The sequence below is a fragment of the Cyprinodon tularosa genome, unplaced genomic scaffold (assembly GCF_016077235.1).
Source record: "Cyprinodon tularosa strain WSP-4 unplaced genomic scaffold, ASM1607723v1 ctg849, whole genome shotgun sequence".
Taxonomy (NCBI): domain Eukaryota; kingdom Metazoa; phylum Chordata; class Actinopteri; order Cyprinodontiformes; family Cyprinodontidae; genus Cyprinodon; species Cyprinodon tularosa.
The window spans coordinates 143,201-167,272 of record NW_024039617.1 but is presented as its reverse complement, the minus strand read 5'-3'; the positions used below and the strand labels follow the sequence as shown (position 1 = coordinate 167,272).

Below are 24,072 nucleotides of genomic sequence, written 5' to 3'. Positions count from 1 at the left end.
ATATATTAATAAATGTGCAGATTGTAAAACTGAGTAGAACCACGGTGTGCAAATCACTTGATAAAATAAAAACACCTGAAAGGTTTGAATGGCTGTAGAAAGATGTTGCGCCGTCATGCGGCGTTTGATGCCTTTCTGTAGTGAACTCTAATTAGCGGCGCAGTGACGCTCATCTGACCCGCTTTCCAGAGACTCTCCACGGAAGAGCTGATGATGAGGGACGCCGCTCAGCCTGCAGAAGGAGAGGGAAAAGTGTCAAACTTAGTAGGCCATTGTCTGCCTGGCGTCTGCTCCTCCGTCATCAGTCAGCCGCTCTTCTGACTGGCTGCTTCCTGGACCACTTGCATGATCAGATCACACACCTAGAAATGAATCAAACAGAAATCCCCTCTCTAACCTTCTTCCATCATCTTTCACCTTTTTCTGCTAATCTATGAGTTAAAAATCCAGGAAGTAAAATTCTCTGATATTGTTGATATTTATTTATATCTTTAGTCACTTTTTCCACCAATGTTGGTGAGAAATTAAAGCGTTAAAGCATTAAACTTTCTTTGTCGGTGGCTTTAAAAAAGCAGCTGGTGAAGAATTCATCATTTGTTGCTGCAGAGCAGACACAGGCCAGCCGCCTCTGCCTCCCCAGCTCTGGTTTTCCAGCTCTGTATTGTTTCAGCCGGTTTGCACACACTGCAGGAGGGATTTTGGCCCACTCCTCCACACAGATCTACTGTAGATCAGTCAGGTTTCTGGGCTGTCACTCCCTCCAAAGATGCTCTATTGGGTTTAGGTCTACAGACTGGCTAGGCCACACCACAACCTAGATCTGCTTCTTCCAGAGCCGCTCCTTGGTTATCCTGGCTGTGTGCTTCGGGTCATTATGATGCTGGAAGACCCAGCCTCCACCCATCTTCACTGCTCTAACTGAGGGACCAATCCATGGCCCCGCTCATCCTCTCCTTATGACCGGGGCCCTGTGCAGTCGCCCTGTCCCATGTGCAGAAAAACAGCCCCACAGCATGATGCTGCCACTCCCATGCTTCACAGTGGGGATGTGTTCTTGGGATGGTTCTCATCATTCTTCTTCCTCCAAACATTCTGACCATAAAGTTCTATTTTGGTCTCATCTGATCACATGACTTCCTCCCAGATGCTCATTAACTGCAGACGCTCCTTGACATGTGCTGCTTGGGGAACCTTGACATGTGCTGCTTGGGGAACCTTCTTTATTCCATGATATCAGACATCATGGTCAAACCATGATGTCTGAGTGTGTTTACCAACTGTAACCATGGAAACGGTGGTCCCAGCTCTTTCCAGGTCATTGACCAGCTGTAGTTCTGGGCTGATTTCTCACCTTTCTTAGGATCATTGATGCCCAGCAGGTGAGATCCTGCATGGAGCTCCAGTCTGTCAGGTTTAGCTTCTTCCATTTTCTAATGAAGCTCCAACAGCGGAGCTTTTTCCACCAGGCTGCTCGGTTATTTCCCTGCAGCCTTTCCAGCCTGGTGGAGGAGGACAGTTTAGTCTGTGGTGCCTTTGGACAGCTCTTTGGTCTGGGCCATGTTAGTGTTGTCTGGGGTGGACAGGTGTCTTTATGCAGCTAACCACCTCAGACAGGTGCATCTAATTAAGGAGAATAAATGGAGGAGGACATTTTGAAGGCAGACTATCAGGTCTCTGAGGGTCAGAATTAGCTGATCGACAGCTGTTCAAATACTGATTTGCAACTTGATAATGAGAGTTAAAATAGTTAAAAAGTCATATATTGTGATTTCTGTCTCTCTATTTAGATGATGTCTCACAGTGAATATGATGCATCTATGATGACAAATTCAGACTCCATGATTTCAAAGTGGGAGAAATTGCAAAACAGAAATTGAACTTTATTGATCTCACAATAGAGAAACAAACTCTCTGCATTTAACCCCTCCGCTTGGGGAGCAGTGGGCTGCCATTGTGCGCCGCCCAGAGAGCAGTATGGGTTTAAGGGTCTTGCTCAGGGACCCAGAGTGGGAAGCTGTGGGGATTGAACTGGGTACTGCAACCAGAAGCTGGTCTACGCACACAGCTCCCCTTGAGCAGTGCTCCTATAGTGGGAGTCGAACCCAGGCCGCCTGGGTGAAAACCAGGAATCCTAACCGCTAGAACATATGGCAGGGGTTCAAGCAGCAGGGGGGTTTAAATACTTATTTTCATGGTAGGTCTATAATTGACCAAGTCGTCTGGGTCAAGAGACGGTTTCTTAAGTAAAGGTTTAATTCCAGCAACCTTGGAAGCCTTTGGTTTTATCGCTGTAACAGGGAGAGAAAAAGAAAGGAACGACTTTTGTTGAACTTTTTTAGATTCTTATCTGTAGATATATTACACCTAACTGACTGCAGCTGCGTGGTTGTGTTATTTTTAGCAAATATATACATAAATGAATCTTATCATCCATCTTATCAAAGTGTGGAGTTTTCCATGTTTGCAGGATGCCAATAAATAAAGGCTAAAGTTAAACACGGTGGTCTGAATCCTTTGATGGTCATCTGAGACTGAGGGAGGAAGCCATTTTCTTCTGCTCAGTCCTGTCAGGGTGGCGGTGTCTATCTCCAGCTTTCTATGGCTGAGAGGCAGGGTCCACCCTGGACAGAGAGGCGGGGTCCACCCTGGACAGAGAGGCGGGGTCCACCCTGGACAGAGAGGCGGGGTCCACCCTGGACAGAGGGGCAGGGTCCACCCTGGACAGAGAGGCAGGGTCCACCCTGGACAGAGAGGCGGGGTCCACCCTGGACAGAGAGGCAGGGTCCACCCTGGACAGAGAGGCAGGGTCCACCCTGGACAGAGAGGCAGGGTCCACCCTGGACAGAGAGGCGGGGTCCATCCTGGACAGAGAGGCAGGGTCCACCCTGGACAGAGAGGCAGGGTCCACCCTGGACAGAGAGGCGGGGTCCACCCTGGACAGAGAGGCGGGGTCCACCCTGGACAGAGAGGCAGGGTCCACCCTGGACAGAGAGGCAGGGTCCACCCTGGACAGAGAGGCAGGGTCCACCCTGGACAGAGAGGCAGGGTCCATCCTGGACAGAGAGGCAGGGTCCACCCTGGACAGAGAGGCAGGGTCCACCCTGGACAGAGAGGCAGGGTCCACCCTGGACAGAGGGGCAGAGTCCATCCTGGACAGAGGGGCAGGGTCCACCCTGGACAGAGGGGCAGAGTCCACCCTGGACAGAGGGGCAGAGTCCACCCTGGACAGAGAGGCAGGGTCCACCCTGGACAGAGGGGCAGGGTCCACCCTGGACAGAGGGGCAGAGTCCACCCTGGACAGAGAGGCAGGGTCCACCCTGGACAGAGGGGCAGAGTCCACCCTGGACAGAGGGGCAGGGTCCACCCTGGACAGAGAGGCAGGGTCCACCCTGGACAGAGGGGCAGAGTCCACCCTGGACAGAGGGGCAGGGTCCACCCTGGACAGAGAGGCAGGGTCCACCCTGGACAGAGAGGCAGGGTCCACCCTGGACAGAGGGGCAGGGACCACCCTGGGGGATCCAACGCCCCTCTGTCCACTCTGTCCACGTCTCCAGTCCATCACAGGGCAAACAACCTTTCACACTCAGACTTAAGGATAATTTAGAGAAGCCAATTAACCTAACATCATGTTTTTGGACTGTGGGAGGAAGCTAGAGTACCCAGAGAAAACCCACACATGCTCAGGGAGAATATGCTAACCCCATGCAGAAAGACCCCAGGCAGGAATCAAACCCAGAACCTTCTCACTGCAAAGCAGCCGGGATACCCACTTCACTTATGTGCAGCCCCTTTGTGGGACACTGATGTAGAATTAGTCGACTGCAGTCTTTTTAGAAATGAGCGAACCCCAGTAGGCAGCTTTAGCAGAACCCTGTTTTCACTCCTTTCTTCTTGATTTATAAAATAGGCTGCGATCTACACAGATATTTACTCCGTGTTGGTTTAAACGTAAATCCCTTTATTTATGGAGAAATTCCCTCTCTGCATTTAACCCATCCCCTCTTCCAGAGTTCCAGTGTTCAGTCAGGTTTCTTCCTAGGAGGCAGAGAAGACAAACAACTGATTAGGTTCAGGTTCAAGGTTCTGGGGAGTCAGAGAATCAGACAGGCTGGTTGGCTCAGGCTTCGCTAACCATAACTGGCTTAACACTCTGGCGCTGGAGAGAAGTCCTGCTGCTGCTTATATGCTGGTCTCCTGATGACTGATGGATCGCAGGTGTGGTCGTCAGCTCAGCTCCAGGAGACCTAGAGGCGCCCTCTGCTGGAGGAAGGTGGACAGACCTCCAGATCCCAACATATGCTAGTGATCAAAAACGGTTTTGTTATAAGAATTTATTATTTTCTTTCAAATTTGATTTGTTTATGTTTTCCTTTTATAAATGTTATCTTTTCATTTTTATTTAAAATTTCTGTTTTTCCGATTGAAAAAAATTTTAAGCAAATTTTGGAAAAAATGTAATTAGAAAAATAAAACATTTTTTAAAATTTCATTTCACACCTACCATAAATGAAAGGTTCACAGCCTTCATCTGGTGTCACTGAAATGAATAAAAGAAACTCTATTCTTTACAATCTATAGTGGAAGAACATCAACAAACAAAGAAAAAGAAAAGTTTAGATGAGTCAAAGATTATACATTAAACTGGACAAAAACAGACCCAATAAAATAAATAAAACGTATAAAATAACACGCCTGTGTTCTCCCCCCCACACTGAGGAGGTCTGTGTTTTGGTCCCTCTGAATGTTGGTGGTGTTTTCACAGACGGACTCTTCCACCATCACAGGTGGTTCAGGTTGTAGGGAGGTCATGGAGGCCAAACCCAACGCTCAGCCTCATTCTGACCTGTTTGAAGGACATTACATCACACCCTGATCATTTACATCACATCCTGATCATTTACATCACAACCTGATCATTGACATCACATCCTGATCATTGACATCACAACCTAATCATTTACCTCACATCCTGATCATTTACTTCACATCCTGATCATTTACATCACAACCTGATCATTGACATCACATCCTGATCATTGACATCACAACCTGATCATTTACATCACATCCTGATCATTGACATCACAACCTGATCATTTACATCACGTCATGATAATTTACATCACATCCTGATCATTGACATCACATCCTGATCATTGACATCACAACCTGATCATTTACATCACGTCATGATCATTTACATCACATCCTGATCATTTACATCACACCCTGATCATTTACATCACAACCTGATCATTGACATCACATCCTGATCATTGACATCACAACCTGATCATTTACATCACATCCTGATCATTTACATCACATCCTGATCATTTACATCACAACCTGATCATTGACATCACATCCTGATCATTGACATCACAACCTGATCATTTACATCACATCCTGATCATTGACATCACAACCTGATCATTTACATCACGTCATGATCATTTACATCACATCCTGATCATTGACATCACATCCTGATCATTGACATCACAACCTGATCATTTACATCACGTCATGATCATTTACATCACATCCTGATCATTTACATCACATCCTGATCATTTACATCACGACCTGATCATTTACATCACAACCTGATCATTTACATCACGTCATGATCATTTACATCACATCCTGATCATTGACATCACATCCTGATCATTGACATCACAACCTGATCATTGACATCACAACCTGATCATTGACATCACATCCTGATCATTGACATCACAACCTAATCATTTACATCACATCCTGATCATTTACTTCACATCCTGATCATTTACATCACAACCTGATCATTGACATCACATCCTGATCATTGACATCACAACCTGATCATTTACATCACATCCTGATCATTGACATCACAACCTGATCATTTACATCACGTCATGATAATTTACATCACATCCTGATCATTGACATCACATCCTGATCATTGACATCACAACCTGATCATTTACATCACGTCATGATCATTTACATCACATCCTGATCATTTACATCACACCCTGATCATTTACATCACAACCTGATCATTGACATCACATCCTGATCATTGACATCACAACCTGATCATTTACATCACATCCTGATCATTTACATCACATCCTGATCATTTACATCACAACCTGATCATTGACATCACATCCTGATCATTGACATCACAACCTGATCATTTACATCACATCCTGATCATTGACATCACAACCTGATCATTTACATCACGTCATGATCATTTACATCACATCCTGATCATTGACATCACATCCTGATCATTGACATCACAACCTGATCATTTACATCACGTCATGATCATTTACATCACATCCTGATCATTTACATCACATCCTGATCATTTACATCACAACCTGATCATTTACATCACATCCTGATCATTTACATCACATCCTGATCATTTACATCACATCCTGATCATTGACATCACAACCTGATCATTTACATCACAACCTGATCATTTACATCACAACCTGATCATTTACATCACAACCTGATCATTTACATCACATCCTGATCATTTACATCACAACCTGATCATTTACATCACATCCTGATCATTTACATCACAACCTGATCATTTACATCACATCCTGATCATTTACATCACATCCTGATCATTGACATCACATCCTGATCATTGACATCACAACCTGATCATTTACATCACGTCATGATCATTTACATCACATCCTGATCATTTACATCACATCCTGATCATTTACATCACGTCATGATCATTTACATCACATCCTGATCATTTACATCACATCCTGATCATTGACATCACATCCTGATCATTGACATCACAACCTGATCATTTACATCACGTCATGATCATTTACATCACGTCATGATCATTGACATCACAACCTGATCATTTACATCACATCCTGATCATTTACATCACATCCTGATCATTTACATCACAACCTGATCATTTACATCACATCCTGATCATTGACATCACAACCTGATCATTTACATCACATCCTGATCATTGACATCACAACCTGATCATTTACATCACGTCATGATCATTTACATCACATCCTGATCATTGACATCACATCCTGATCATTGACATCACAACCTGATCATTTACATCACGTCATGATAATTTACATCACATCCTGATCATTTACATCACATCCTGATCATTTACATCACGTCATGATCATTTACATCACATCCTGATCATTTACATCACAACCTGATCATTTACATCACATCCTGATCATTTACATCACAACCTGATCATTTACATCACATCCTGATCATTGACATCACAACCTGATCATTTACATCACAACCTGATCATTTACATCACAACCTGATCATTTACATCACATCCTGATCATTGACATCACAACCTGATCATTTACATCACAACCTGATCATTTACATCACATCCTGATCATTGACATCACATCCTGATCATTTACATCACATCCTGATCATTTACATCACATCCTGATCATTGACATCACAACCTGATCATTTACATCACAACCTGATCATTTACATCACAACCTGATCATTTACATCACATCCTCAATTCAATTCAATTCAATTCAGTTTATTTATATAGCGCCAAATTCACAACACATGTCATCTCAAGGCACTTCACAGTTCAACCAGATCATAAAGTCAAATTGATACAAAGTTCTCCATCTAAGGAAAACCAGTTGATTGCATCGACTCATTGACTCAATACAATCCCTCACACTAAGCATGCTTGTAGCGACAGTGGAGAGGAAAAACTCCCTTTAAACAGGAAGAAACCTCCAGCAGAACCAGGCTCAGTGTGAGCGGCCATCTGCCGAGGCCGACTGGGTTCAAGAAGACGGAAGCAGAGACACAAAAGCAGCTGTAATAGGCGGCCCCGTCCAGGAAACACACAGCCAGGCAGACGAGCTCCGAGCCAGCTCCCATGTCAGAGGACGAAGAAAGCACATCCACCCAGTCACAGCACAGCTGATGTTTCTTTCCAGGATGACGTCACAGCCAAACAGGAACAGACAAGGCAAAGCTACTCTGAGGAAAAGCAGATAGAGCAGAAGGTTAGAGATTGAACTAACAGATTCTGCAGAATAGGAGAATAGAAAGAGAATGAAGCAGAACATCCTGATCCTGATCAGCCTGGAGGGTTTTTACCCACTTTGATTGGGTGTGACTCTAAATCCAGGCCTCCATTGGTTAATAAAGTTGATTTCAATTGATATTATTTTTGGGTGATTTTGCTCTCAGCTGTTTCAGCTTCTTATAGAACAAAGAATTTACTGAGAATCTTTCATTGTTCAGATCTAGGACCTTTTTTTTGAGTTTTTCCTTTATTTTTTTCAGCAGATCTCTTTATGTATGAATATCTGGGAAAACGGCAAAGTTAATCTCAAAATCCTGTTTAGGCTAATTTCAATCAACAGATTCTGACTTATAAAACCTGTTTCTATAATTTTAGCAGAATATTCTTTCTGTATGCTACCAGGACAAAAATATTTAACGAATCAATTTAATAGTGAAGTTTAAGTGAAATGAAATTGTTTGTGCTTCAGATGTGGACGAATGTATGAATGACTACAATGGCGGCTGCGTCCATGAATGCATCAACATCCCAGGGAACTACAGATGCACCTGCTACGATGGATTCATGCTGGCCCACGATGGACACAACTGTCTGGGTGCGTATGACTTTAAAGGCTGCCAGCCCATCCAGCCTCCAGCTTGGTTGGTTTTTATGGTTCCTGCAGGAACCGTGTCTGTCTCCCTGCCAGCTCCCAGATCACTTTATCTGATTGGTTGATGCTCAGCAATCAGCAGCTAAATGTCAGATTTTCCAACTTTGGACACGCTTGAAACCGAACGGGCTGAAAACGCTTCAATATGTGCGGCGCCAGACGATGGAACGGCGACGCCCCTTGATGCGCTTCTGCCACAGACTTTTCATGTTTCCCTCCAAATACGTTCGTGTCGTCGCAGCATTAGCTCCGGCTTTAAGGAACGCCAACATTCCCTTCTTTATTCCAGGTGTATTTATCTTCTTTTAAGCTCTTAATCTTTTCCTCATCTGCAGGAGTTCCTTGTTTAATCAAAGTCTTTTCTAGCTCAGGTCACATTGTGTTTTGATATTAAAAGACAAAAAGTTTACTGACAAATGGACCAAAACCACCAAAATAATGGATAATATGCCAACAGGGCGCCGTGATTTAATGGGAAATCCTTTCTATGGAACCAGTTAGATATTACTGTAGAAATTGATAAAGCCATGAGGTCTGGTCCAATAGTTAGGAAGGACTTATTCTGATGAGATGCATTTAGGACAGCCTAACTTTCAACTAGTAGTACTTCAATCAGTTCTGTTTTTCTGATTGATTTCCTAATTTAACGGATCACACAGAAAATAGCTAACAGGTTACGCTCCTGTTAGCTGCCACTGAGGAGGAGGAGGAGGAACAGGAGGAGGAACAGGAGGAGGAGGAGGAGGAGTGGGGATTATGTCTTAGCTTGCATTTGGGAAGCTAATCCCAACAGTAAGTGGCGTTTAGCGCCTGGCGAGAGGAAACCAGCTGTGTCTGTTTCTAACCTCAGACTGGTTTTACTGGATGTTGACTGGATGCAGCTTTAATGAGCTGCTGCTGATTAAAACCGAGTTCAAACACGGCAGTAAATAGAAAATCCCAGACAGACAGAATATCTGTGATCACTTTCTGCTCAGACCTCCTGTCTGATCCTTTGCTTTGTTTGTTCAGGAAGCATTTTGTAGAAAACCTTGATTCTAAAACTTTTTCCATCTTATAGAAAAGGTTTTCTGATGTTGCTCTATTACAGTTTACATCTATGTATTAGTGAGATTTAATTTCCAAAATAAAGGCGCAACATCTCTTTTCTCAGGGCGATCACAGTTTTATTCTCATAATGACTTTATTCTAGAAATGTTAAAACCTTTTTCTGGTTATCATAAATAATTACAGACCTCATACCTTGTGATAGAGCACTAATATCAGGGAGGAAAGGAAAGACGTACACAGTATTTATGAGAACAGTATACAGACCGACAGCGACGACCAGCAGACAGACCGACAGCAACGACCAGCAGACCAGTATACAGACCGACAGCAACGACCAGCAGACAGACCGACAGCAACGACCAGTTGACAGACCGACAGCAACGACCAGTTGACAGACCGACAGCGACGACCAGCAGACCAGTATACAGACCGACAGCGACGACCAGCAGACAGACCGACAGCGACGACCAGCAGACAGACCGACAGCAACGACCAGCAGACCAGTATACAGACCGACAGCAACGACCAGCAGACAGACCGACAGCGACGACCAGTTGACAGACCGACAGCGACGACCAGCAGACCAGTATACAGACCGACAGCGACGACCAGCAGACAGACCGACAGCGACGACCAGCAGACAGACCGACAGCAACGACCAGCAGACCAGTATACAGACCGACAGCAACGACCAGCAGACAGACCGACAGCGACGACCAGTTGACAGACCGACAGCGACGACCAGCAGACAGACCGACAGCGACGACCAGCATACAGACCGACAGCGACGACCAGCAGACAGACCGACAGTGATGACCAGCAGACCAGTATACAGACCGACAGCGACGACCAGCATACAGACCGACAGCGACGACCAGCATACAGACCGACAGTGACGACCAGCAGACCAGTATACAGACCGACAGCGACGACCAGCAGACCAGTATACAGACTGACAGCGACGACCAGCATACAGACCGACAGTGACGACCAGCAGACAGACCGACAGCAACGACTAGTTGACCAGTATACAGACCGACAGTGACGACCAGTATACAGACCAACAGTGACGACCAGCAGACAGAACGACAGCAACGACTAGTTGACCAGTATACAGACTGACAGTGACCACCAGTATACAGACCAACAGTGACGACCAGTATACAGACCGACAGCAACGACTAGTTGACCAGTATACAGACCGACAGTGACGACCAGCAGACAGACCGACAGCGAAGACCAGCATACAGACCGACAGCGAAGACCAGCATACAGACCGACAGCGAAGACCAGCATACAGACCGACAGCGACGACCAGCAGACAGACCGACAGCGACGACCAGTATACTGACCGACAGCGACGACCAGCAGACAGACCGACAGCAACGACCAGCATACAGACCGACAGCGACGACCAGCAGACAGACCGACAGCGTCGACCAGCATACAGACCGACAGCGATGACCAGCATACAGACCGACAGTGACGACCAGCAGACCAGTATACAGACCGACAGCGACGACCAGCAGACAGACCGACAGCAACGACCAGCATACAGACCGACAGCGACGACCAGCAGACAGACCGACAGCGACGACCAGCAGACCAGTATACAGACCGACAGCGACGACCAGCAGACAGACCGACAGCAACGACCAGCATACAGACCGACAGCGACGACCAGCAGACAGACCGACAGCAACGACCAGTATATAGACCGACAGCGTCGACCAGCATACAGACCGACAGCGTCGACCAGCATACAGACCGACAGCGTCGACCAGCATACAGACCGACAGCGTCGACCAGCATACAGACCGACAGCGTCGACCAGCATACAGACCGACAGCGTCGACCAGTATACAGACCGACAGTGACCACCAGTATACAGACCAACAGTGACGACCAGTATACAGACCGACAGCAACGACTAGTTGACCAGTATACAGACCGACAGCGACGACCAGCAGACAGACCGACAGCGACGACCAGCAGACAGACCGACAGCGACGACCAGCATACAGACCGACAGCGACGACCAGCAGACAGACCGACAGCGACGACCAGTATACAGACTGACAGTGACGACCAGTATACAGACTGACAGTGACGACCAGTATAGAGACTGACAGTGACGACCAGTATACAGACTGACAGTGACGACCAGTATACAGACTGACAGTGACGACCAGTATAGACTGACAGTGACGACCAGTATACAGACTGACAGTGACGACCAGTATAGAGACTGACAGTGACGACCAGTATACAGACTGACAGTGACGACCAGTATAGAGACTGACAGTGACGACCAGTATACAGACCGACAGCAACGACCAGTATACAGACCAACAGCAACGACCAGTATACAGACCGACAGCATCGACCAGTATACAGACCGACAGCAACGACCAGTCGACCAGTATACAGACCGACAGCGACGACCAGTCGACCAGTATACAGACCGAGAGTGACGACCAGTATACAGACTGACAGCAACGACCAGTATACAGACCGACAGCATCGACCAGTATACAGACCGACAGCAACGACCAGTATACAGACCGACAGCATCGACCAGTATACAGACTGACAGCAACGACCAGTATACAGACCGACAGCATCGACCAGTATACAGACCGAGAGTGACGACCAGTATACAGACCAACAGCAACGACCAGTATACAGACCGACAGCATCGACCAGTATACAGACCGACAGCAACGACCAGTCGACCAGTATACAGACCGACAGCAACGACCAGTATACAGACCGACAGCATCGACCAGTATACAGACCGACAGCAACGACCAGTCGACCAGTATACAGACCGACAGCGACGACCAGTCGACCAGTATACAGACCGAGAGTGACGACCAGTATACAGACTGACAGCAACGAACAGTCGACCAGTATACAGACCGACAGTGACGACCAGTATACAGACTGACAATGACGACCAGTATACAGACCGACAGCAACGACTAGTTGACGAGTATACAGACGACAGCTTTGACCAACAGACAGACCGATAGCGTCGACCAGCATACAGACCGATAGCGACGACCAGTTCAAATAATATCCTAGAGATGAACAGAAATAGAAATACAAAGAAATACTTGAAAAATGAAATATGTCAATGAATTTTTCTGGAAGTATTTAAGGCTGTAAATGACTTTTACTTCCCTGGAATCGGGGAAATGCTGCTGGATTATCAGCCTGACCACCCAGTCCGTCTCGGCCTACTGCTGTTGCCAACCTTCGAACCCTCCTTACATTCCGCTCAATGTCTCTCAGACTGAGTCCAGCTGTTTTATCTTGGCTCACCTCTGGATCGATGATGAGGAGGTCACTCTTCATCAGCTCATGAATGTCATGGTCTTTGTTCTAAGTTTTCTCTTTGAGTTTTCATTGGTTTTATTTCCATTTGGTCTTATTCTAGTTATTTTGCTTGTATTCCAGTTCTTATCTATTTGTAGTTGACCCTCTTGTCAGTCTCTTTCTCCAAGCTCCCTTCTAGACCCTTCTTTCCACACCTGCTCCTCGTCTGCTAATAAGTCGTCCCATTGTTTCTGTCTCCCATATATACTCCTCCTGTTCAGTCTGTCTTTGCTGTTTCCTCATCATTGCTTTGCCCTTTATGTCAGTTTTTCCTTGAGGTTTTTTGGTTTTCTGTATTTTGGTGTTTTTGTAATTTGCTTCAGTTTCCATCTTTTTTTGTCTCGGTATTCTGGTCGTCTTCACGCCTCCACTCAACCTGACAGTGAAGAAGGGTCTGATGGAGGCAAGGACTCCTCCTTCCACTGCATCCTAACATCAACTCTTCAACTCTTGACTTGCGTTTGCATCTGCCATCATCTCTTTTCCTGCCTGATCTTGTCTTCCTCCCATTTACCAACAAAGTCACTCTGCAACTGAGGAGGGGTTTTTTTGCCAGCAGAAAAGGACTGTTTCCTTCCTGGACTGTCAGGCTACGGTTAGCCGACCTGTAGCCTCATTCTTCCTCACTTCTTCTAGGACCAAAAGTTGGAGCCATTTTTTCCTGTTGCATTGGACCCATACTCAGCTCTTCTGGGGCTCATCAGCATCGCATCCTGATTCTAACACTAAGTGTGATGATTGCTGGCAGTAAAAACCCTTTTTGAATTTTCACAGCAGAGGGCGTAGATCCCACTTTCCTCAAACTGTTTAAAACCACACAGCTTTTAAATCATCAGCCTGCACCATTTCTAATTCAGAGGGCTGGAAACAATATTTACATTTTCCATATTAAAATACAAACTCTACTAAATAAAAAATGTATATTAAAAGAAAGCATTTCTACTGATCTTTAGCTGTTTAAAGTCCAGCAGTCAGACTGAAGCTTTGATTTTCTGCTTCCTGTTGGAAATGAAACAGACTGTAAAGCTTTTCTTTTATCTTTGTGAACTTCTTAAAGCTCACAGTGGTTTCCATCATTTCTTCCCAAACAGCCGTTAATCTGGTTCTCTGCTGACAGAAAGTGATTTCATCCGTATGGTAAAAGCTGTGACAACATTGTGTGACGAGTTGAAAGTGAACTGATGTGATTTCCAGTACCATAGTGAGAATGGTGAGCGGTCTGCTTCCTGCAGCCTATCTGGACTGTAATTTAAAGCTCTGCTGTGGCTTCAGCTTGTTTAGTTAAGCAGCTGGAAAAACCAGTCAAATGATGTAGATTAGCAGCTGCTTTAACTTGTTTGGATCACTTTGAGTTTTCAAGGCACAACAGCTTTGTTTGAAAACAGTTTTTTTCAGCTTGTTTGTCAAAGTTTAGACTCTGGTCACATTCTTCTTAGATCCTCCAGGCCTGCTTACCAGAAAAGCGACAAGACCTCAAACTATAAAACTAAAGCCCATCATGGCGTCCTGGTTTCAGTGATCCGTCGGTGAGAGAATAGTAAATGAGAAGATGAACCCGTGTAAGGTCACCTAAATGTCTTCAGATCATGGAACGGCCCAGTTGGGCTTCCTTGGGGTTTATTTGGGTTCTGCGTGGACACAGCTGGACCCAATGTGCCGCTGGTTGCGTGCCGCACTTACAGGAGTTTATTTTCCTTTCCTCCAGCGTGTCTTTTCCTTTATCTGGATGAAGATGTCAGATTTGGATCCAAGGTGGGTAATGGTCCAGATTCTGGCAGGTTAGGGACAGGTGAGGGACTCCAGACACATGAGAGGAAAAAAACACAATCGTTTAAATTTCAACCAGCTGATTTCCCGTAACCTCACCGATTGACACTAATTAGAAGAACTGGAAACCACTTTAATCAAGACTCATTAAATTACACCTGACAAATGTTTATGTGAAATGAAATAGAGTAAAACTGTGTTACATTCTGTGTGCCGCCGTCTCTTTTCGTTTTTTTTTACTTGAGCTTTTCAGCAGTCGTCCTTTTTATCTGAAAGGTCAATAAACTCTTCGGGTTCTAAGAAAACTGCTGGTTTTCCAACCGAGGCACCAAACCAGCAGCTTCTGGTGGATTCAATGCTGCAGAGTTCCAGCAGAAGATCCGACCCTGACCTGCTGTTTCTGACTGACTGAGGAAGAGGAGGGTCAAAATGTTCTTCATCCAGTCAGTGGAGATTATTTATCATTCATTTATTCAAAGGATTCAGGTCATTTCTTCCATCAGCTTTAAAGGTCTTTAAAAGGACATTAAAATATGTAAATTTATATAAAATAATAAATCTGCAGCTTCTTCTGTTGCTTAGAGAAATAAACTTAAATCATCTCTATCTCATGTTATGCTTCAGCTCACACATATGGAGTGAATACTGTTCCATTATTGTTGTAATCACATTACTTTTTTAGTAAATGGAAATTTTAAATAAATTCCTAGCCCTAACTCTTTTATTTTTAATTCATCAAATGTAACTTTTATTTATTTTACAGATTTCATACATTTCCCCTTTTTGTTTTTCCACATTTCTGTTTTTAGAAACGATTTTTACAAATTTCATTCTTTTATTTCTGGATAACTTGTTTAACAGGTTACCGTGGAAACCCCCTGATGCTGGTTTAATCTGTAATCATGTGACTCATTTATGAATCGACTTCTCAAAAATGAACGTTTCTAAAGTAATCCAGTCAGTGCCCAAACAGACCTGCTGTGACCTGAGTTTTATAAAAACATCCAAATGCAGTTTAGAGTCTGAAGCTCATTGTTTGTGTTTCTCTAGTGGTCGAAACTTTAAAAGTTCAGGTTTGTTTAACAAAGAGACGCGCTGGACGTTATTATGAAGATAACGGAACATCAGTTTCTCATTTAGAGCTTTTTAGAAGATGAACCGGAGGTAAAAAACTTTTACGTTTTCGTGATCAGACCAAAGGAAGCTGCTGTTTCTGCTTTCATTCTTTGGCTCGTAGCTCATTGAACCTCAAGAAGTTTGTGCAAATATTTCTCGGATCGTTTAGGATAACCTGTGAAGCCCAAACAGAGGAGTCCATAAAGCAAACTTGGTCAAAATAAACAAATAAAGGTTTCTAAAAATCTGACTCATCCCCCAAATACCGTAAAGCCTGCACCTCGTTCTGAGCAACACGTCTTTGAAGTTTAACTAGGAAATACATTTTCATCTTTTACTGAAATAACATCTGCAGCTCATCTGAGTTTCCTTTCTACCAGTTTTCCAAATCCTCAAACTTTTTTTTTTTTGTCTTTGTCTCTTTGCTTAAACTTTGTCCAACTGGATGGAAAATATCAATGATGAGTAATTTTTAAGCTTTTCCGTAAAGAAATGTTGATTTTATGTTTAAATGCAGCTCTGGTTTACAGATGAATCTAAAACAGTTTAGAACATCTAGAAAAAGTGAGAGTTGAACTTTATGGGTCTGATCAGTCAGACGTTTCCCTCGGTGTTTGTTTACTAATGATTTCTATCAACCTGTGAGAATTTTACAGAACAGATCAATTCTTTAAAGAGACATTAAATTAGAAACTGGTCAAAACTGTTTGATATGTAGCTGACCTCTATTGCAGCTTGGTTGCAAGGTCATTATTTAGGCACGTCGATGTGGGGAAAAAAAGAAACACAAACACACTTCTATACTTATTTTAGGTAAATATAAAAAACATTCATCATTTTCTTTCACTTAGAAACGCTTTGCATTAATCTGTGATATAAAACGCCAGTGGAAGATGGAGATCTTTCTGATCGTTACGACACAATCTGAATAAGTCGTCCTCTGAGGTGCCTGGAGTATCTGTGGGTCAGCAGCTTGGACTAAATGGCTGGAACCGCTGTAGAGGGGAAAACGCAGGTTAGTGACCGCGTCACTATGACGGAGGACGATTACGAGCGTCTGAGTCACTAACCTGGTTATAAAGCTCAGTCCGAGCCCAGAGGAAGGAGTGGAATCCATCCGAATGATTTCCCGCAGCACGTGGCGAGGGTCGCCCAGAGAGTTCCAGGAGCCGAAGCCAAGATGGCTGCAGAGCCGACTGACGAGCAGAATCCAGCTGATGAGGAAGAGCAGGAGTTTCCGGGAGGAGAAGCGTAGATGAGGTAGCAGAAGTCCAGGTCAGATGATCAGAGATCCGAAGAGGTACCGTAGGGAAGCCGGGGTCGGGAGATGGATCCAAGGTAGTTAGCAGGCAGAATCCAGCAGGAGTCCAAAGACAGGTCAGGCAAACGGATCAGAACAGGAGCAGCCAGGCTCAGAAACTAGTCAGGATCAGGCAATCAGAGCAACAAACTGGGTACGCTAGAGAACTCTGACCAACAGCTCAAATAATCTGGCACTGATGGCTGGGACCAAACAGCTTAAGTAGATGCTGGAACAGGTGGATCTGATGAACGGTGATGAAAACTGGGCGGAGCTTGGCAGGTGGATGAAATGAATCAATAATCCAGTCATCAGTGCCAAGATCATGACACATCAATGAGTCATTTATTGATAACATTAAACTTGTAATTACTCCTTCAACGGCTTCAAGAAATAAAAAACAAACAAACAAACAAACAGTGAACAATCCAGTCCAGTTTTTGCACAGTTATAAAGTAGATGCAGAGCGTCAGGTGCATCATTTATTAGAAGAAATCATCCAGTTATTGTTGGCATTAGCTCAGCTGATGACACGCCTGAAAACAAGGCCAGATGTCTCTAATGGAAAGGAAAAAAATACCAACAGGGAAATCTGAAGTTAGAAGCAGAAATAAAAGCAAATTATAGAATAGAGAGAATGAATGTAGCAGAGTTACGGAAAGTGGGCATCATGCCCTCCAGCAGTCTAAACCCATAGCAGCATAAGGACAGAGTTCAGTTATTAACCCCTTAAATCCTTGTTTTGCTTTGCTATTAAACTGATTTCATGGATCTGTTAAACTGCTGCCTACTATATCTGCATAATTATCTATATCTATTGCACTTTTTTTGGAATCCTCCTTTTGTATCGAGTACCGTCTCAATAGCGCCCTCCTCGTGTTTAACCAGTGTGCTGCATTTGTTGGATCTAAAAGCGGCTCGGTCTTACGCAGCTCTGTAGTGAGTTGGAGCTGAAATTGTGATCTTTGTGATCATAGCAATTTATCAGCTTAGCATTCAGTTAGTTTATTTATAATTCATTTACCAGGCCCCGCCCTCAATCCCAGGTCTGTCAGGCACGCTGTCCTGTCAGGTGCATTTTTAAATGTTAGATGTGCGCAGAATAAGGCTCTGGTATGGGGGTTAGTTGTTCTTTAACTTTATTCAAGATGAAATCTTTTAGTCTTAACAGTAAACAGTGTTTTCTTTAATGAGTAAAACAGGGAAGAGGAGCCTGATCAGTGAAGATCCGTCTGTATTTCTAAGCTCAATAACAATTTGCAATATTCTTCTCTGTTTTATGTGAGACTCTTTGATGGCAGATTATCTCCACCGGACCATCTTTCCCGTATTTCTTCCTTTGTTTTCTTCTACGTCTGTTTTCGTTCCTTAAATTTAACCCCATATGTGAAGAAGTTGTGGAGTTCCAACCAAAAATGGGCTGAAAGTGAACAAACCACCCCTGGCTTTGTTTGGGTAGAAACTGGAATGGCATTTCTTTCCTCTTGCTTTCTCCTCTCGCAGCCTGAAGATTAAAGTCATCAGTCATATTAATGGCGTCCATTACAGCTCAGGATTTACCTAAAATAGGAAGTGCAATGAAAACAAAGCAGAGGTTCACCAAGGACAAGTTTTATGCTCCCATCGTTGAAGCTACGCTGCTATATTTACACACAGAACATAACATAATGAAGTGGTTTCTACTGTCCGTTAGAACGGCGTGGAACCCTCTGAAGGTCCTTCATCCAGCAGAGATCAGGAGATCATGGGGAGTTCTGCTGAGCTCTGTGTCCACCTGGAACTAAACAAGAACATTTCAGCCCAGGATAAACTCAAGAGCCAGATGTGTTTACTCAATCATGAGATATCAATAAACCACATATTTCTGAAAAGATGGTAACAAAAACACGCTCTAAATGAAATTCCAATTCATCCCCATTCAGAGGTCACATGGTTTATTATTCCCTTCACTACATCAGGAAGCTCCTGTGGCATCCGTCCGTCATCCAACCGTCCCATCCTCTCCTCCAAAGCTCATTTCTACTGAACATCTGGACATCTTTAGCTCCGCCTCCACCTTTCCTTCACGCTGCAGCTGTCCGTCTCTCTCTTCTTCACCTCTTAAAGGTCCTCAAATGCAGCCATCTTTAATCCATCCATGCTTTTCAGCGTATCTCTCCTTTCTGTGTCACTTTTTTAACATATTTCTATTCCCATTTAAACCACAGCAGGAATTCACTTCTTCAGAATCACTTCGTTTATTTCAGATCGAAGCGTCATCTGCAAACATCTCCATACCTTAAACCCATTTGTATCTCAGCGAGGAACTCGTCGTTAGCTGCTCGTTAGCTGCAACGTTTCTATTGGTCAGCTGGATGTTCGCTGTGACGTTTCTATTGGTCAGCTGGATGTTCGCTGTGACGTTTCTATTGTTCAAAGGTGAGCATTTGAATTGGGCTTTAAGGGAACAGGATGTGATCTGGGAAAGGCAAATTGAAAAGAAATGTAATGTTTACAACTCACTCTGAAAAACAGAAATCAAAAAAAATTTTTTTATTTAAAAAGTATAATCTTTAAAAGGAATATTTGGACAAAATATTGTATAAAATGAAATTTGTGAAATACAAATTCTAAAATGTAAAAGGTGAAAAAATATTCAGGAAAAATAATGGAACACATTTCACTCCATACACCTCTCTGCTTGTGTAAAATGTGAAATTGCTCATTGCCTTTTGCAGCTGAGCGTTTTCCTTCGGTAACCTCCGCCTGCGAGCGCAGGCCTGTCTCTCACAGTCACCCTGTCTCTCACAGTCACCCTGTCTCTCACAGTCACCCTGTCTCTCACAGTCAGCCTGTCTCTCACAGTCACCCTGTCTCTCACAGTCACCCTGTCTCTCACAGTCAGCCTGTCTCTCACAGTCAGCCTGTCTCTCACAGTCAGCCTGTCTCTCACAGTCACCCTGTCTCTCACAGTCACCCTGTCTCTCACAGTCAGCCTGTCTCTCACAGTCACCCTGTCTCTCACAGTCAGCCTGTCTCTCACAGTCAGCCTGTCTCTCACAGTCAGCCTGTCTCTCACAGTCACCCTGTCTCTCACAGTCAGCCTGTCTCTCACAGTCAGCCTGTCTCTCACAGTCAGCCTGTCTCTCACAGTCAGCCTGTCTCTCACAGTCACCCTGTCTCTCACAGTCAGCCTGTCTCTCACAGTCACCCTGTCTCTCACAGTCACCCTGTCTCTCACAGTCAGCCTGTCTCTCACAGTCACCCTGTCTCTCACAGTCAGCCTGTCTCTCACAGTCACCCTGTCTCTCACAGTCACCATGTCTCTCACAGTCAGCCTGTCTCTCACAGTCAGCCTGTCTCTCACAGTCACCCTGTCTCTCACAGTCAGCCTGTCTCTCACAGTCACCCTGTCTCTCACAGTCAGCCTGTCTCTCACAGTCACCCTGTCTCTCACAGTCATCCTGTCTCTCACAGTCACCCTGTCTCTCACAGTCACCCTGTCTCTCACAGTCACCCTGTCTCTCACAGTCAGCCTGTCTCTCACAGTCACCCTGTCTCTCACAGTCAGCCTGTCTCTCACAGTCAGCCTGTCTCTCACAGTCAGCCTGTCTCTCACAGTCACCCTGTCTCTCACAGTCAGCCTGTCTCTCACAGTCAGCCTGTCTCTCACAGTCACCCTGTCTCTCACAGTCAGCCTGTCTCTCACAGTCAGCCTGTCTCTCACAGTCAGCCTGTCTCTCACAGTCACCCTGTCTCTCACAGTCAGCCTGTCTCTCACAGTCACCCTGTCTCTCACAGTCAGCCTGTCTCTCACAGTCACCCTGTCTCTCACAGTCACCCTGTCTCTCACAGTCACCCTGTCTCTCACAGTCACCCTGTCTCTCACAGTCACCCTGTCTCTCACAGTCACCCTGTCTCTCACAGTCACCCTGTCTCTCACAGTAACCCTGTCTCTCACAGTCAGCCTGTCTCTCACAGTCACCCTGTCTCTCACAGTCACCCTGTCTCTCACAGTCACCCTGTCTCTCACAGTCAGCCTGTCTCTCACAGTCACCCTGTCTCTCACAGTCACCCTGTCTCTCACAGTCACCCTGTCTCTCACAGTCACCCTGTCTCTCACAGTCAGCCTGTCTCTCACAGTCATCCTGTCTCTCACAGTCACCCTGTCTCTCACAGTCACCCTGTCTCTCACAGTCACCCTGTCTCTCACAGTCACCCTGTCTCTCACAGTCAGCCTGTCTCTCACAGTCACCCTGTCTCTCACAGTCAGCCTGTCTCTCACAGTCACCCTGTCTCTCACAGTCAGCCTGTCTCTCACAGTCACCCTGTCTCTCACAGTCACCCTGTCTCTCACAGTCAGCCTGTCTCTCACAGTCAGCCTGTCTCTCACAGTCACCCTGTCTCTCACAGTCAGCCTGTCTCTCACAGTCACCCTGTCTCTCACAGTCACCTGTCTCTCACAGTCACCCTGTCTCTCACAGTCAGCCTGTCTCTCACAGTCACCCTGTCTCTCACAGTCAGCCTGTCTCTCACAGTCACCCTGTCTCTCACAGTCAGCCTGTCTCTCACAGTCAGCCCTGTCTCTCACAGTCACCTGTCTCTCACAGTCACCTGTCTCTCACAGTCACCCTGTCTCTCACAGTCAGCCTGTCTCTCTCAGTCCTGTCTCCAGCCTGTCTCTCACAGTCAGCCTCTCTCTCACAGTCAGCCTGTCTCTCACCAGTCAGAGCCTGTCTCTCACAGTCAGTCCCTGTCTCTCACAGTCAGCCTGTCTCTCACAGTCACCTGTCTCTCACCAGTCTAGCCTGTCTCTCACAGTCCACCTGTCTCTCACAGTCAAGCCATGTCTCTCACAGTCAGCCTGTCTCTCACAGTCAGCCTGTCTCTCACAGTCAGCCATGTCTCTCACAGTCCAGAGAGAGCCTGTCTCTTACAGTCACACTATGTCTCTCACAGTCAGCCTGTCTCTCACAGTCAGCCTGTCTCTCACAGTCACCCTGTCTCTCAGTCAGCCTGTCTCTCACAGTCACTGTCTCTCACAGTCACCCTGTCTCTCACAGTCAGCCCTGTCTCTCACAGTCAGCCTGTCTCTCACAGTCAGCCCTGTCTCTCACAGTCCAGCCTGTCTCTCACAGTCAGCCTGTCTCTCACAGTCACCATGTCTCTCACAGTCACCCTGTCTCTCACAGTCATCCTGTCTCTCACAGTCACCCTGTCTCTCACAGTCAGCCTGTCTCTCACAGTCAGCCTGTCTCTCACAGTCACCCTGTCTCTCACAGTCACCCTGTCTCTCACAGTCAGCCTGTCTCTCACAGTCAGCCTGTCTCTCACAGTCACCCTGTCTCTCACAGTCACCCTGTCTCTCACAGTCACCCTGTCTCTCACAGTCACCCTGTCTCTCACAGTCAGCCTGTCTCTCACAGTCACCATGTCTCTCACAGTCACCCTGTCTCTCACAGTCATCCTGTCTCTCACAGTCACCCTGTCTCTCACAGTCAGCCTGTCTCTCACAGTCAGCCTGTCTCTCACAGTCAGCCTGTCTCTCACAGTCACCCTGTCTCTCACAGTCACCATGTCTCTCACAGTCAGCCTGTCTCTCACAGTCAGCCTGTCTCTCACAGTCACCCTGTCTCTCACAGTCACCATGTCTCTCACAGTCACCCTGTCTCTCACAGTCACCATGTCTCTCACAGTCACCCTGTCTCTCACAGTCATCCTGTCTCTCACAGTCAGCCTGTCTCTCACAGTCAGCCTGTCTCTCACAGTCACCATGTCTCTCACAGTCACCCTGTCTCTCACAGTCATCCTGTCTCTCACAGTCACCCTGTCTCTCACAGTCAGCCTGTCTCTCACAGTCACCCTGTCTCTCACAGTCAGCCTGTCTCTCACAGTCACCCTGTCTCTTACAGTCACCATGTCTCTCACAGTCAGCCTGTCTCTCACAGTCACCCTGTCTCTCACAGTCAGCCTGTCTCTCACAGTCACCCTGTCTCTTACAGTCACCATGTCTCTCACAGTCACCCTGTCTCTCACAGTCACCCTGTCTCTTACAGTCACCCTGTCTCTCACAGTCACCCTGTCTCTCACAGTCACCCTGTCTCTCACAGTCACCCTGTCTCTCACAGTCACCCTGTCTCTCACAGTCAGCCTGTCTCTCACAGTCAGCCTGTCTCTCACAGTCAGCCTGTCTCTCACAGTCACCCTGTCTCTCACAGTCAGCCTGTCTCTTACAGTCACCATGTCTCTCACAGTCACCCTGTCTCTCACAGTCACCCTGTCTCTCACAGTCAGCCTGTCTCTCACAGTCAGCCTGTCTCTCACAGTCAGCCTGTCTCTCACAGTCACCATGTCTCTCACAGTCAGCCTGTCTCTCACAGTCACCCTGTCTCTCACAGTCAGCCTGTCTCTCACAGTCACCCTGTCTCTTACAGTCACCATGTCTCTCACAGTCAGCCTGTCTCTCACAGTCAGCCTGTCTCTCACAGTCACCCTGTCTCTCACAGTCAGCCTGTCTCTCACAGTCAGCCTGTCTCTCACAGTCAGCCTGTCTCTCACAGTCAGCCTGTCTCTCACAGTCAGCCTGTCTCTCACAGTCAGCCTGTCTCTCACAGTCAGCCTGTCTCTCACAGTCAGCCTGTCTCTCACAGTCAGCCTGTCTCTCACAGTCAGCCTGTCTCTCACAGTCAGCCTGTCTCTCACAGT

The 24,072-nt window shown here is 45.9% G+C and overlaps 1 protein-coding gene across 2 annotated transcripts in view; it reads left to right on the top strand.

Moving 5' to 3' along the window:
• The window catches only part of scube1 (signal peptide, CUB domain, EGF-like 1), a 131,380-nt gene that overhangs the window by 19,671 nt on the left and 87,637 nt on the right, over nucleotides 1–24,072 (top strand). For both annotated transcript variants that reach the window (XM_038272927.1, XM_038272928.1), the window contains exon 3: nucleotides 8,592–8,717. In XM_038272927.1, the coding sequence (XP_038128855.1) occupies nucleotides 8,592–8,717 (126 nt within the window). The remainder of the gene's footprint in view (nucleotides 1–8,591; nucleotides 8,718–24,072) is intronic.